Here is a 13,017-nt window from a genome sequence, read left to right on the forward strand (position 1 = left end):
TATGTATCTATAGTCACCCTGAAAGGAAAGGAAAGTCATCAAATGCTAACTGTGGGATCAGGGAGATTTTTTTTTCCTTTTTCTTTTTTTCTACTTTCCACATTTCATGAATTTTCTGTAAGCTATGTGTTTCCCTACTAAGACAGAAATTTTCCATTAGAAAGATAGAGAAACTTGCTATTTCTTAGTTGAAAGCTGGTTTCAGGGTATGTCCGGCATCTCTTCTGCTGGAATTAGGGCCGTCCTCTCCTTTCCTCTGCCCAGATTGTATATAGTAACTTTTCAGAATTTATGACTACTCACTCGTATTCCTCTTTTGCTCTCAGAGACCACGTACAGCTATGAATGGAGCTTGCTAAGCCACCCGGTAGACTACCGAGATGAAATAAACAAAAGACACATGCAAATGCTTAGTCTCTCTCAAATAAGTACCTGGAGACTGGCCGGATATGACAGCACGCCACAGAATTCAGTTCACACTTGAGCTGCTGAACCCTGAAGTCTGTTTTACGATTGAGATCAGAAGGAGGATACAAATGAGTCAAGTCACAACCATGTAGATGGGCAGATGGTGAAATGTCAGAATCTCTGTTGAGGTTAAAAAGCCTGTGTTCTAAGTCTCCCTCTCTTGGTAGAGGTAGAGGCATTCTGGTCATCTCTGCTCCACGAGCAGCCACGTTTCTAGAACTGCCAGCGGTTTGATTCCCGCACATGGATGCTTTGGCCATCACGTACTGCTCCAAGATGTCAGCACCTCACGAGAGGAAACGCGCCCCCTTCCTGGCCCGGAAGGATGAATGAACTGCCTCAGCTGCTAGAGGATCTGGTTTCCCACCTGTGATTATCTCGTCCTTGTTCGAGAGACCGCACGGCTGTGGGTGCTGTGCAAGCTCACGTCGGCCTCGAGTCACTGGGCATGGTTCCTCTGAGCATGGCCCCCAGACTGCTGATGGCTGACTCACCAGAGCGAGTAAAAAGGCATGATTCCCTTGCACACGAGTTTAAGAACTGCCCCCCTCGGCCAGCCCCCCTCACTTACGCCTCGGTACAGCCCAGGAACACCTGTAGCTCAGCTGCAGGCCTTTCTGGGGGGCAGATGGCCTCTTCAGTGTGACGGGGCACAGGCGTCACACCTGTGGCCATGTCTGCAGGGCTCCGATGAGGCTGTGTCCTGAGCCCCTGTGCTGTGCTCACTTCAGGAGGAATGGCTTCTCGGATAGTTTGGGATTTTTTTTTTTAAGTATATTTATTTTGACGGAGAGAGAGAGAGAGAGAGAGAAGACACGAGTGGGGGGAGGGGCAGAGAGAGAAGGAGAGAGAATCTCATGCAGGCTCTGAGCTGTCTGCACGGGGCCCACCGTGGGGCTTGAACTCACAAACCATGAGATCATGACTTGGGCCGAAGTCAAGAGCCGGACGTTTAGCCGACTGAGCCACCCATGCGCTCCAGTATCTTAGGACTTTTGAGGCAACGGTCCCATTATGTCTTTTGAGCGTTTACCTGTGTAGCTTTTATTTCTGTTGCAGTTGTCAGCAGGACTTGACACGTTCAAAGTAGTAGTTTCCGGTGAAAATGCCTTTGGAGAAGGATACGTCAGTGTCACTGTTCGGCCAGGTAGGCCCCTGTAGGAGAATGGCCTCGTGTCGTGCAGGTGTGTCTCTGTTTTTGGTACCTGAATAAAATGGTAATGGATTTCTTTATTTTTACATTTGGCTCTACTATAGAGAAAATAAGCGACAACGATGCGGTGTGTTTTTTGGTTTCCTTTCTCTGTTCTGTGTGATTCTCAGTACATGCTCAACTCTGCTATTTAAGGCTGCCCTTAGGTTTCTCTGTCCGGCATTTGCTCTGGTCACCCCTCCACCCCCTTCCTCATTACTCCGCCTTACCTGCCGCGGAAGGCTTTTTCAGATAGAGTCGGCTGAGCCCCTGAGGGGTCAGGGGAGGCACGCAGTGGGCTTTCGGGCTGCCACCAGCCCCCGGGTCAGTGCATCTGTGGGAATTAGAGACAGGTGGCCCCTCGTCCGGGTGGGCCACCTGTGTGCCAGCTCTGCCTCCCAGCCATTCTCCCAGGGGCTCAAAACTCCCCTCTGTCGGAGGAGCTGGAACCGTACTCCGTTGCTCCCTTTCAGCACCTACTGTCCACGTTCCACGATGAAGCCCTGGGTTGTTATTTCCCAGGTTATTACCTGGTTCTCACCATGTCCCCTGAGCCGGGACTCAGCCTGCAAAAATGTAAACCTGCAGACAAGCTCCTAAATTGATCGGAAGGTTGCAAAACTTGAGGAAGTACTCTCCACAGCTGAGGCCTGTGGGATAGACACCTTCTTGACAGGACATTTATAACCAACTTTTAAAAAAACATTTTTTTTTAATGTTTATTGACTTTTGAGAGAGAGACAGAGTGTGAGTGGGGGAGGAGCAGAGAGAGAGAGAGAGAGAGAGAGGGAGACACAGAATTGGAAGCAGGCTCCAGGCTCCGAGCTGTCAGCACACAGCCCGACACGGGGCTCGAACTCACGAACCCTGAGATCATGACCTGAGCTTAAGTCGGACGCTTAACCAACGGAGCCACCCTGGTGCCTCTATAACCAACTTTTAAAAAGCAGATGCTATACTGGGGTTATGATATATACACACATAGCAGGCTCAGCCAGTGTCCCTCTCTCTGTCATACAGCCAGAAGAGTCAACCTGCCCCCCACGGCAGTGGTTTCTCCCCAGATGCAAGCGCTCACCCTGCCTTTGACGTCAGCCTTCATCGACGGCAGCCATGGGTATCTGGGACAAGTCAGGGTCTCTCCGCCCCGTGGGCCGCGAGGTTTATTGGTGCTCCTTGTGGAGGCCGGGAGACCTCGCACACCAGTGTGGATGCGTGAGCGTCTTCCTCACGGGGCATGTAGCTCCCAGCCCTTCAGGTGCCTCGTCACGGCCTTTGTCTCATGTGTGTCTCACTTGTCTGTGGAAACTTCTTCGGGGCCCAGCCATTGGATTTGGAATTAAAGCCATTGTTAGCACATCTCCTTTTGACGTAGCAAATGAGATGAGCAACAGGAAAATCACTTTAATGCACACAAGAGGGGTTGCCTTCGTCCAGGGTGGGTTGTGTTGTGTTAATTCAGTCAGAGTTCGTTCCTTCTCTTACACATGGAAGGGGCCCCTGTGTGACTACAGGCATTCGTGCAAATGACAGTGGATGGAAAACATCCCCTACGTTTGACAGTACGTTCGTATAGATAGATCGAGATATAGGACAGTGTATGACAAAGTATGATCAGTCTCAGCGTGACCGGTATTTGCATATGTGTGCAGTTAATCACAAAGCTAATACCAGATCCTGTAAAGAATAGATCCTTGGTTGTTGGAAGGAGAGTACTTGTCAGCCGCTAATGCTGTTCCACTTTGCAAATATACAGAATTCCCACTGACGTGATCATTTGTGTCTATTCAGATATCACTACCCACATTTCCCTCTTCACAACCTGAAAAAAAAGCATATTTCAGATGAAACTATTTACATGAGGACATGTACTGCATTTTGATTTCTCTAATTCAGGACGACTCAGGTACAGGAAACTGTTTGGGATTATTCGTGTGTCGCACCAACTAGTTCTTTAACTGAATTAAATGCAGCTGACTCCCTTCCGGGTCTAAATGTCTGTGATTCTGTGTGGCCCGTTTTGTTCTCTTCCGAAGCAGAAATGGGCAGTTTTCTTATAAGGTACTACCTTTCTTTGGATTTACACCTCAATGATCAGGGTTGTAAAAGGTGTCGCATAAAATACGTATAAGTGTCTCTTAGTTCTTTATGAATCTGTCAGTTCAGATACCTCTGTCAGATCATCAGAAGGGTATCATGTTCTAGGGTGGGGTGAGTAGAAAAAGCATTTCAGTGTGCTGCATCTGTTTGACTCCTGTTTTTTGTTGTTTTGTTGTTTTAAAAAGCAAAGCACCTGTCAGTGTGTTTTTTTAAGATTCACAACCGAGCGCAAACAGCCCTCTCAAATCTGGTGGAAATTCGGGAGAACAACAGTGATGATAGTCCAGGGAGAAGAAGAAATCCCCCTGGTAGCACATAATACACGGCCATTGATATCTGTGTAATTATGCGACTTCATACAAAAACAAATTGAAGCATGAGGACTGTAAATTACAAAATCGTACGGTTCTTGCATTTCATTCTAGGTTTCACTTTTAAATCTTTCTAGAAAGTACAGACGACATGAGAATAGTGAGTTATCGCTGGGAAGGAATTAACGGCCCCTTCCGAGAGGAGACCCCCGCCAAGTCCCCCGTCTTAGTCTGTCTAACCTTGTTCCTGGAAAGTATACTTTCAGGCAAGTGGTTCCCCCACCTTTACTGTGCTTCCTCGTACTTATGTGTTGACTAGTTCCTTGGATCGATGCCTGTAAAACATACTGTGCTGCTTCTCATTTCAGTCGGGAGGCGAGGTGCATTTGGTTTCCTTGGGGGTTTTGGGTGGCAGCGACTTGAGACTGAAGTCCTCACTGATGGATGTGCATTATAAGTGCTGGCTTGTTGGAGATGTTTGGTTTTGGTTATCAGGAATGGTATGTTGCTGGCATATTTAAAAAAATTTTTTTGTAATGTTCATTTATTTTTGGGAGGGAGATAGAGTGTGAGTGGGGGAGGGGCAGAGAGAGAGAGGGAGACACAGAATCCGAAGCAGGCTCCAGGCTCTGAGTTGTCAGCACAGAGCCCGACGCGGGACTTGAACCCATGAACCACGAGATCATGACCTGAGCTGAAGTCGGATGCTTAACCTACTGAGCCATCCAGGCGCCCCTCACATCTTTTTGCTGTGTCGAGTTCTGTAAGAGAAAGTTTGTGTCTTCAGAGTCAAAGTGAGGCAGCGTATGATTTATCTGTTTTCTCTGTTTCTTTTCATAACTCAGATTTTTAATTTTTTTAAGTGTACTTATTTTGAGAGAGAGCATGCACGCGTGTGCAGGGGAGGGGCAGAGAGAGGGAAAGCAGGCTCCGGCGCCATAAGCACAGAGCCCAAAGTGGGGCTTGAAGTCACAAACTGTGAGATCATGACCTGAGTCGAAATCAAGAGTCAGACACTTAACCAGCTGAGCCACCCAGGCGCCCCTGTGATTTGTTCCTTTTTATTCCTGAGTACTATTCCAACATATGGATGTACCACAATGTATTTATCCTTCCATCTAGTATGGATAGTATGAACATCTGTACTGTTTACAGCCTTAAAAACATTTTTTTAATTTTTTTTTTATGTTTATTTTTGAAGGAGAGGGAGAGACCAAGCGTGAGCTGGGGAGGGGCACACAGAGAGACCACACACACACACACACACACACACACACACACACACACACACACGGAGACACAGAATCCAAAGCAGGCTCCAGGCTCCAAGCTGTCAGCACAGAGCCTGACGTGAAGCTTGAACCCATGAATCATGAAATCATGACCTGAGCCCAAGTTGGATGCTTAACTGACTACACCACCCAGGCACCCCAGGCTGTTTACAGCTTTGAGCTATTACAAATAAAGCTGCCATTAATATCTGTTATAAGTCTTTGTGTGGACAGATATTTTTATTTCGGGAGGGTAAGTTACCCAAGAGTGGAAAGGTCAGGTTCTGTGGTGAGTTTAATATTTTAAGAAATGACCAAATTCTTTCCTGAGGTGGGTGTAGTATTTTACAATCCCACCTTCCGTGTATGAGAGTTCCAGTCTCCACATCCTCACCAGTACTTGGTATACTTACTCTGTTTAATTTCATCTAATTTGATGGGTGGTAGTGTCTCATTACGGTTTTAATTTGCATTTTCCTGATGGCTAATGATATTAAGCATATTTTCAGGTGCTTATTGACCATTCATATAACTTTTTAAGGTTTTTTTTTTTATTACATTTATTAGTTTTTGAGAGAGAGAGTGAGACAGAGTGTGAGCAGGGGAGGGGCAGAGAGAGGAGGAGACAGAATCTGAAGCAGCCTCCAGGTTCTGAGCTGTCAGCACAGAGCCTGACGCAGGGCTTGAGCTCACGAACCATGAGATCATGACTTGAGCCAAAGTCGGACGCTCAACCGAGGCGCCCCCATTCATATAACTTCTTTTGGGAAGTATCCTTTTCCTATTCTATTTTTTAAATACCCTTTTATTTTTTTTAAGTAAACTAACCCCAATGTGGGACCTAAACTCATGACCAAGACCAAGAGTTTCAATGCTCTATTGACTGAGCCAGTCAGGTGCCCCTCCTTTTCTTATTTTGAAAATTATATTGGGGTGTGTGAGTGGCTCAGTTGGTTGAGGGTCCAACTCTTGATTTTGGCTCAGGTCATGATCCCAGGGTCATGGGATCAAGCCCCGCATGGGGCTCTGCGCTTAGTGTAGAGCCTGCTTGAGAGTCTCCCTCTGCCCCCTCCTCTGTTCACACTCATGCACACGTACTCTCTCATACATACATACATACATACATACATACATACATACATACATAAATAAATAAATAAAATTGTAGTTTTGTCCCTATTTAGTTGTAAGAGTCTATACATTCTGAAGTAGTACGTTCATTATTTTGTTTTGTTTTATTTTATTTTATTATGTTTATTTATTCTGAGAGAGTAAGTGAACAGAGGAGGGGCGGAGACAGAGAATCCCAAGCAGGCTTTGCACTGTCAGCGCAGAGCCCGATGCAGGGCTCAATCCCATGAACCATGAGATCATGACCTGAGCCGAAATCAAGAGTTGGTTGCTTAACTGACTGAGCCACCCAGGTGCCCTGAAACAAGTTTATTATTTTATATATGTGTTGTGGATATTTCCTGCCAGTATATGACTTTTTATTAATCTTTCAAAGAGGAAAAGTTTTGAATTTCTATTAGGTGTGATTCATCAATTTTTTTTCTTTTTTTTCATGCTTTTTGTGTTCTGTTTTAAGTAACCATTGCCTATCCCAAGACTGCAAAGATTTCCTATGCTTTTTTCCTAGAACTTTTGTAGTTCTAGGTTTTATATTCAGATCTAGGATCTATTTTGAGTTATTTTTACGTATTGTGTGATATTTTTGAATGTTAAATCAACCTTGTGTTCATGGGTTAAATGCTATATGGTCATTATATCCTTTTCATTTAGCCTTAGATTAAACTTACTACTATTTTGCTAAGGGTTTTTTTGTCTTCATGAAAGGTATTGGTCTATGCCTTTCTCTTCTTGCAAGGTCTTTCTCAACTTAGGGTCTGAGGATCACACTGGCCTATTAAAACAAGCTGGCTAGTGATCCATTCCTTCTTCTCTTCCTGAAACATTTGTGAACAACTGGTGGTATTTCTTCTTGAATATTTTATAGAATTCACTGGTAAAATCACCTGGGCCTGGAATTTTCTTTTTGGGAAAGTTTTTCTGGTTTTGTTTTAAGTGGATGCTATTTATTATTTTTTTACATGTTTATTTATTTATTTTTTGAGAGTGAGAGAGTGTGAGCAGGATAGCGGCAGAGAGAGAGGGGGAGAGAGAATCCCAAGTAGGCTCTGTGTTGTCAGCACAGAGCTCCACGCGGGGCTCAATCTCTTGGACTGAGAGATCGTGACCTGAGCCAAAACCAAGAGTCAGATGCTTAGTGGACACAGCTACCCAGATGCCCTTCTTTTTGGAAAAGTTTTGGGTAACAAATGCAGTTTTTAAAATAGTTGTAAGGCTGTTTAGGTTTTCTGTTTCTGTTTTTTTTCTTGTGGTTTGTGGTAAGTTGCATTTTTCAAGAATTCTGCCTGTTCCCTCTAAATTGTCAGACTTGTTGGTTCAAAGGATTTCATAAGTATTTTCATATTATCCTTTCATGTCTGTAGGGTCTGTGGTGATAACCCCATCTTCATTTCCACCATTGGTGATTTGTGTTCTCTTTTCTTCTTGATCAGTGTGATTAAGGTTTTTGTTAATTTTGTTTATATTTTCAAACTAATTATTAACATAACTAGCGCTTTGCTTATTTTGTCTGTTTTTTAATTTGTTGATTTCTGCTCTTATCTCTACTATTTCTTTACTTCTGTTTACTTTGGTTAACTTTGCTCTTCTTATAAATTCTTAGACCAGAATCTTGGATCATTCACATTAGATCTTCCTTGAATGTCTATAAAGCTTTTAAAACTATAATTTTCCTCCACTATTTGCCTGTATCATAAACATTTTGGTTTACTACATTTTTAAGATCTCATATACCACTTTAAGAATCCAGTGATTTCAAAGAAAGAGCATATATTCGTACTTCTGTGAAATCCATCCATGGGTCTATCAGTGCATCCATATATTTATAAATCTTCTGAAGTCTGACTAGGATGTTTTAAAAAATATTTTTTTAATGTTTATTTACTTTTGAGAGAGACAGAGACAGAGTGTTAGTGGTGGAGGGGCAGAGAGAGGGAGATACAGAATCTGAAGCAGGCTCCAGGCTCTGAGCTGTCAGCGCAGAGCTTGACCTGGGGCTTGAACTCATGGACTGCGAGATCATGACCTGAGCTGAAATCCGATGCCCAACCGACTGAGCCACCCAGTTGCACCAGGGTCTGACTAGGTTAAGAAGCTCCCAAGCATCTGACTGGATTCATCTCTGGAGCATTTTAAATTGTATGCATGTTGTGAAAACTCCTGTTTTGGTTTATTTGTAATATCAGTTTAAGAAGCACTCTACTGCATTAGTATAGCTATCATTTAAAAACTGGAAAATAGCACGTGTTGGTGAGGATATGACGAAATGGGAGCCCTTGTGCATTGCTGGTAGGAACGTAAAGTTATGCAGCTGCTTGGAAGACAGTTTGGCAGTTCCCCAAAAGAGTAAACCTAGAATGACCGTATCTGCAGTCTCACTTGTAGGTATTTATACCCAGAAGAATTGACAGCAGGATTTGTACTTGTATACCATCTTAGTCTGTTTGGACGATTACAGCAAAAGTACTAGAGTCTGGGTGGCTTATAAATGACAGAAATTTGTTCCTCATAGTTCTGGAGGCTAGGCAGTCCAAGATTAGGGTGCCGGCAGCTTGGGTGTCTAGTGAGGGTCCGTTTCCTCGTTCATAGACAGCCACTTTCTCGCTGTGTCCTCACATGGCAGAAGGATTGAGGAAGGGGTGAGGGAGCTCTCTGAGGTCTCTTTTACAAGGGCACTGGTCCCATTCTCTGCCCTAATGATCTAATCACCTCTTGAAGGTCCCACTTCAAAGTACCAATCACATCAGGGTTAGGTTTCATCATATGAATTTGGGGCGGGAGACACAAATATTCAGTCTGTAACATGCACCAATGTTCATAGCAGCATTCCTCATAATAGCCAAAAGGTGGGACAGCCAAAATGTCCATCCACAGATGAAGGGGTCAGCAAAATGTGGTACACGCATATAATGGAATATTATTCAGCCTCAGAAAACGAAATTCTGACATATAGTATAACATGGATGAACCTTAGAGACATTAGGTGAAGTGAATGAAGCCATTCACAAGGGACAGACGATCCCACTTACATGAGGTAGAGTAGACGAATTCATAGAGATAGAAAGCAGAATAGTGGTCGCCCTGGGCGGGGGGATGGGAGAGGGGAAATGTGGAGTTAGTGCTTAATGGATACAGAGTTTCAGTTTGGGATGATGACAAAGTTCTGGAAATGGATGGCCATAGGGATTACACAATAGTGTAAATGTACTTAATACCAGTGAATTACATAGTTAAAAATAGTTAAAATGGTACTTTTTATTTTATATATTCTTCACCATACTAAAAGAGAGAGAGACAAAGAATGACAGACAGACAGACAGACTTAGCTAGTTCTGCAAGCTTATTTTATTATTAAGAGTGGATCCCGAGGAATCTGTAGGCTCTGTGAAGGCTGGGTGAGCAGCCACATGGGGCATCCAATGTTCATGTGTGTCTGTTTGTTTCTTTTTTTAAACTTTATTATTTTTTTTAGAGCAGTTTCAGGTTTTACAGTAAAATTGACAGGAAGGTGCAGAGATTTCCCACATGCCTTCTGCCCCGACCTATGCATGCATAGCTGCCCCCATCATGAACATCATTCGCAAGCATTGTATGTATTTTACCCAGGATGAGTCAACACTAATATATCCTAATCAGTTGAAGCCTATAGTTCAAGCCTACCGCCTTAGGGTTCCTTCTTGCTGTTGTACATTCTATGGGTTTGGACAAATGTGTAATGGCAGATGGCTATCGTGATCTCATACATCGATATCGCGCAGGTATCTATCGTGTTCTGTCCCCAAAAATCCTCTGTGCTCCACTAATTCATCTGTCTCCCCTGCCCCCTCTCTGGTAAACACTGATCTTTTTACTGTCTTCATAGTTTTGCCTCTTCCAGAATGTCATATACTCAGAATTGTGCAGTAAGTAGCCTTCTCAGATTGGCTTCTTTTACTTCGTAAAGTGCATTTATGGCTCTTCTTTGCCCTTTCATGGCTTGATAGCTCATTTCTTTTCAGCACTGAGTAATATTCCATTGTCTGGATGGACCACAGTTTATTTCTCCATTGACCCAATGCAAATAAAGCTGCCGTAAATATCCATGTACAGATTTTCGTGTGGACTTAAGCCTTCAGCTCCTTTGGGCAAATCCCAAGGAGTGTGAGTGCTGGATCATACGGTAAGAATATGTTCAGGTTTTTTTTTTTTTTTTTTTTTTTCAACGTTTATTTATTTTCGGGACAGAGAGAGACAGAGCATGAACGGGGGAGGGGCAGAGAGAGAGGGAAACACAGAATCTGAAGCAGGCTCCAGGCTCTGAGCCATCAGCACAGAGCCCGACGCGGGGCTCGAACTCCCGGACCGCGAGATCGTGACCTGGCTGAAGTCGGACGCTTAACCGACTGCGCCACCCAGGCGCCCCTGTGTTCAGGTTTTGAAAGAAACCAGCAAGCTGTCTTGCAAAGTGGCTGGACCTTTGGCTTTCCCACCTGCAGTGAAGGAGAGCTTTTCTACACCCTCACCAGCACTGGGTGCCATCAGTGTTTCGACTTTGGCCATTCAAACAGGTGTGTGGTGCTCTCTCATTATTGTTTTAGTTTGCATTTTGCCCCAGTGGCGGGAGGTGGGGCCTCTTTTCCTGTGCCTGTTTGCCATCAGCATGTCTCTGGGGCGGGGTCTGTGTGTTTATTTTTAGTTTACCCCCTTGGCAAGGCAGTCACAGCTTGATCCAGAAGAGATACAGGGTTTCAAGAGACAAGTAATAATTGGGGAGTTAATAATATACTTTTCTTCTTATGGTAAGAATAAAGCAGGGGTGCCTGGGTGTCTCAGTTGGTTGAGCATCCGACTTCGGCTCAGGTCACGAACTCATGGTTTGTGGGTTCAAGCCCTGCATTGGGCTCTGTACTGACAGTGTGGAGCCTGCTTGGGATTCATTCTCTCTCTCTCTCTCTCTGTCTCTCTCCCTCTCCCTCCCTCCTCCTCTCCCTCTCCCTCTCCCTCCGCCCTCCCCCTGTCCCTGTCCCACTCTCTCTCCCTCTCTCAAAATAAATAAATAAACTTAAGAAAAAAAAACCTTTAAAAGAGAATAATGCACATTTGCCATAAAAATTTTTAAAAATTCATCATGTATCTATAATTAGAAAGAAAAAAATATCCCTCATAAGTCTGTCTGGAAATAAACACCCTTAACTGTGCGGCATTTATGTTTATGGTCTTTTTTCTGTACCTACATGAACTTAAAACATGTTTTTTCTTATTAGATCAAAATGTATAGGATGTTTAGAAGCTATCTTCTAGATTTTTTTTTTTTTTTTTTTTGATGTGTGGATTACATGCACATGGAGCAAATCTTCCAGGATTTTCTGGACTTGTTTAAATTTTTTTTTTAACGTTTATTCATTTTTGAGAGACAGAGACAGAGCATGAGCGGGGGAGGGGCAGAGAGAGGGAGACACAGAATCCAAAGCAGGCTCCAGACTCCGAGCCGTCAACACAGAGCCCTATGCAGGCTCAAACTCACGAAATGTGAGATCATGACCTGAGCTGAAGTCGGGTGCTTAACTGACTGAGCCACCCAGGCGCCCCTATATTTAATGAAAATTTAAAAGTTTTATCTTTCACATCTAAGTTTTTATACTGTTGTGAGAGCCAGTCTAATTTTCCCATATGGATAATCAGCCAGTTGTCCCAGTACCGTTTATTGGCCGGTTGGGCACATCTTTTCCCAGGCTGCAGGTCACAACTCTGTCAATTTCTCACACGTGTGTGGGTCTGCATTTGGATTCCATGTATCATGATTATCCACGTCAGTAAATATTCTGTAACGTCATGTTGGGTGCTGTGCTGATACATTGTTTTTTATTAATTGGGCCCCATTACCTTTTGGGATGAGCACTGGGTGTTGTATGGAAACCAATTTGACAATAAATTTCATATATTGAATAAATAAATAAATAAATAAATACACAAAAAATAAAGACAAAGAAGAAAAAAAGGAAAGAAAAAAAATTGGGCCCCATTATTCAGTGTTTGGGCTAACATCCTTATAGTTAAATTTAGGAGTACAAGTAAAATCTCCAGTCAGAGTCCTGTATGTTTTTAAGGACTTTGTCATATGTTGCCAAATCATTGCTTGCTTGTATCTGAGGGTTTTACTAAGGTAGACTTGTGGGAGAGCTTCATCATATAAAACCTTGTGGGAACTTCAGGAAAATTATTATTAAAAGCCTTTCTCTAGCACTTATTTGTTGGGATAAAATTTATGTATAGTGAAATGTCACTTTACGAGGTACTTTTGATTCATTTTTTTTTCCAAGTTTTTATTTAAATTGTACTCAGTTAACATAGAGCACAATATTGGTTTCAGGAGTAGAATTCAGTGATTCAACACTTACGTACAACACGCAGTGCTTATCACAAGTGTCCTTTTTAATACCCATCCCCCACCTAGCCCATTCCCTCCTCCCCCTCCATCAACCCTTAGTTTGTTCTGTATCGTTAAGAGTCTCTTATGGCTTGTTTCCCTTTCTTTTTTCCTCTTCCTTCCCTTATCTTCATCTGTTTT

The 13,017-nt window shown here is 43.4% G+C and overlaps 1 protein-coding gene across 1 annotated transcript in view; it reads left to right on the forward strand.

Moving 5' to 3' along the window:
- KIAA0319 (KIAA0319 ortholog) overlaps nucleotides 1-13,017 on the forward strand; it is a 62,349-nt gene that overhangs the window by 15,551 nt on the left and 33,781 nt on the right. Inside the window, 5 exon segments of the mRNA XM_045500411.1 lie at nucleotides 327-428; nucleotides 1,535-1,615; nucleotides 2,681-2,777; nucleotides 4,213-4,298; nucleotides 4,301-4,337. Coding sequence (XP_045356367.1) covers nucleotides 327-428; nucleotides 1,535-1,615; nucleotides 2,681-2,777; nucleotides 4,213-4,298; nucleotides 4,301-4,337 — 403 coding nt within the window.

Source organism: Leopardus geoffroyi, chromosome B2 (genome assembly GCF_018350155.1).
Source record: "Leopardus geoffroyi isolate Oge1 chromosome B2, O.geoffroyi_Oge1_pat1.0, whole genome shotgun sequence".
Taxonomy (NCBI): Eukaryota; Metazoa; Chordata; class Mammalia; order Carnivora; family Felidae; genus Leopardus; species Leopardus geoffroyi.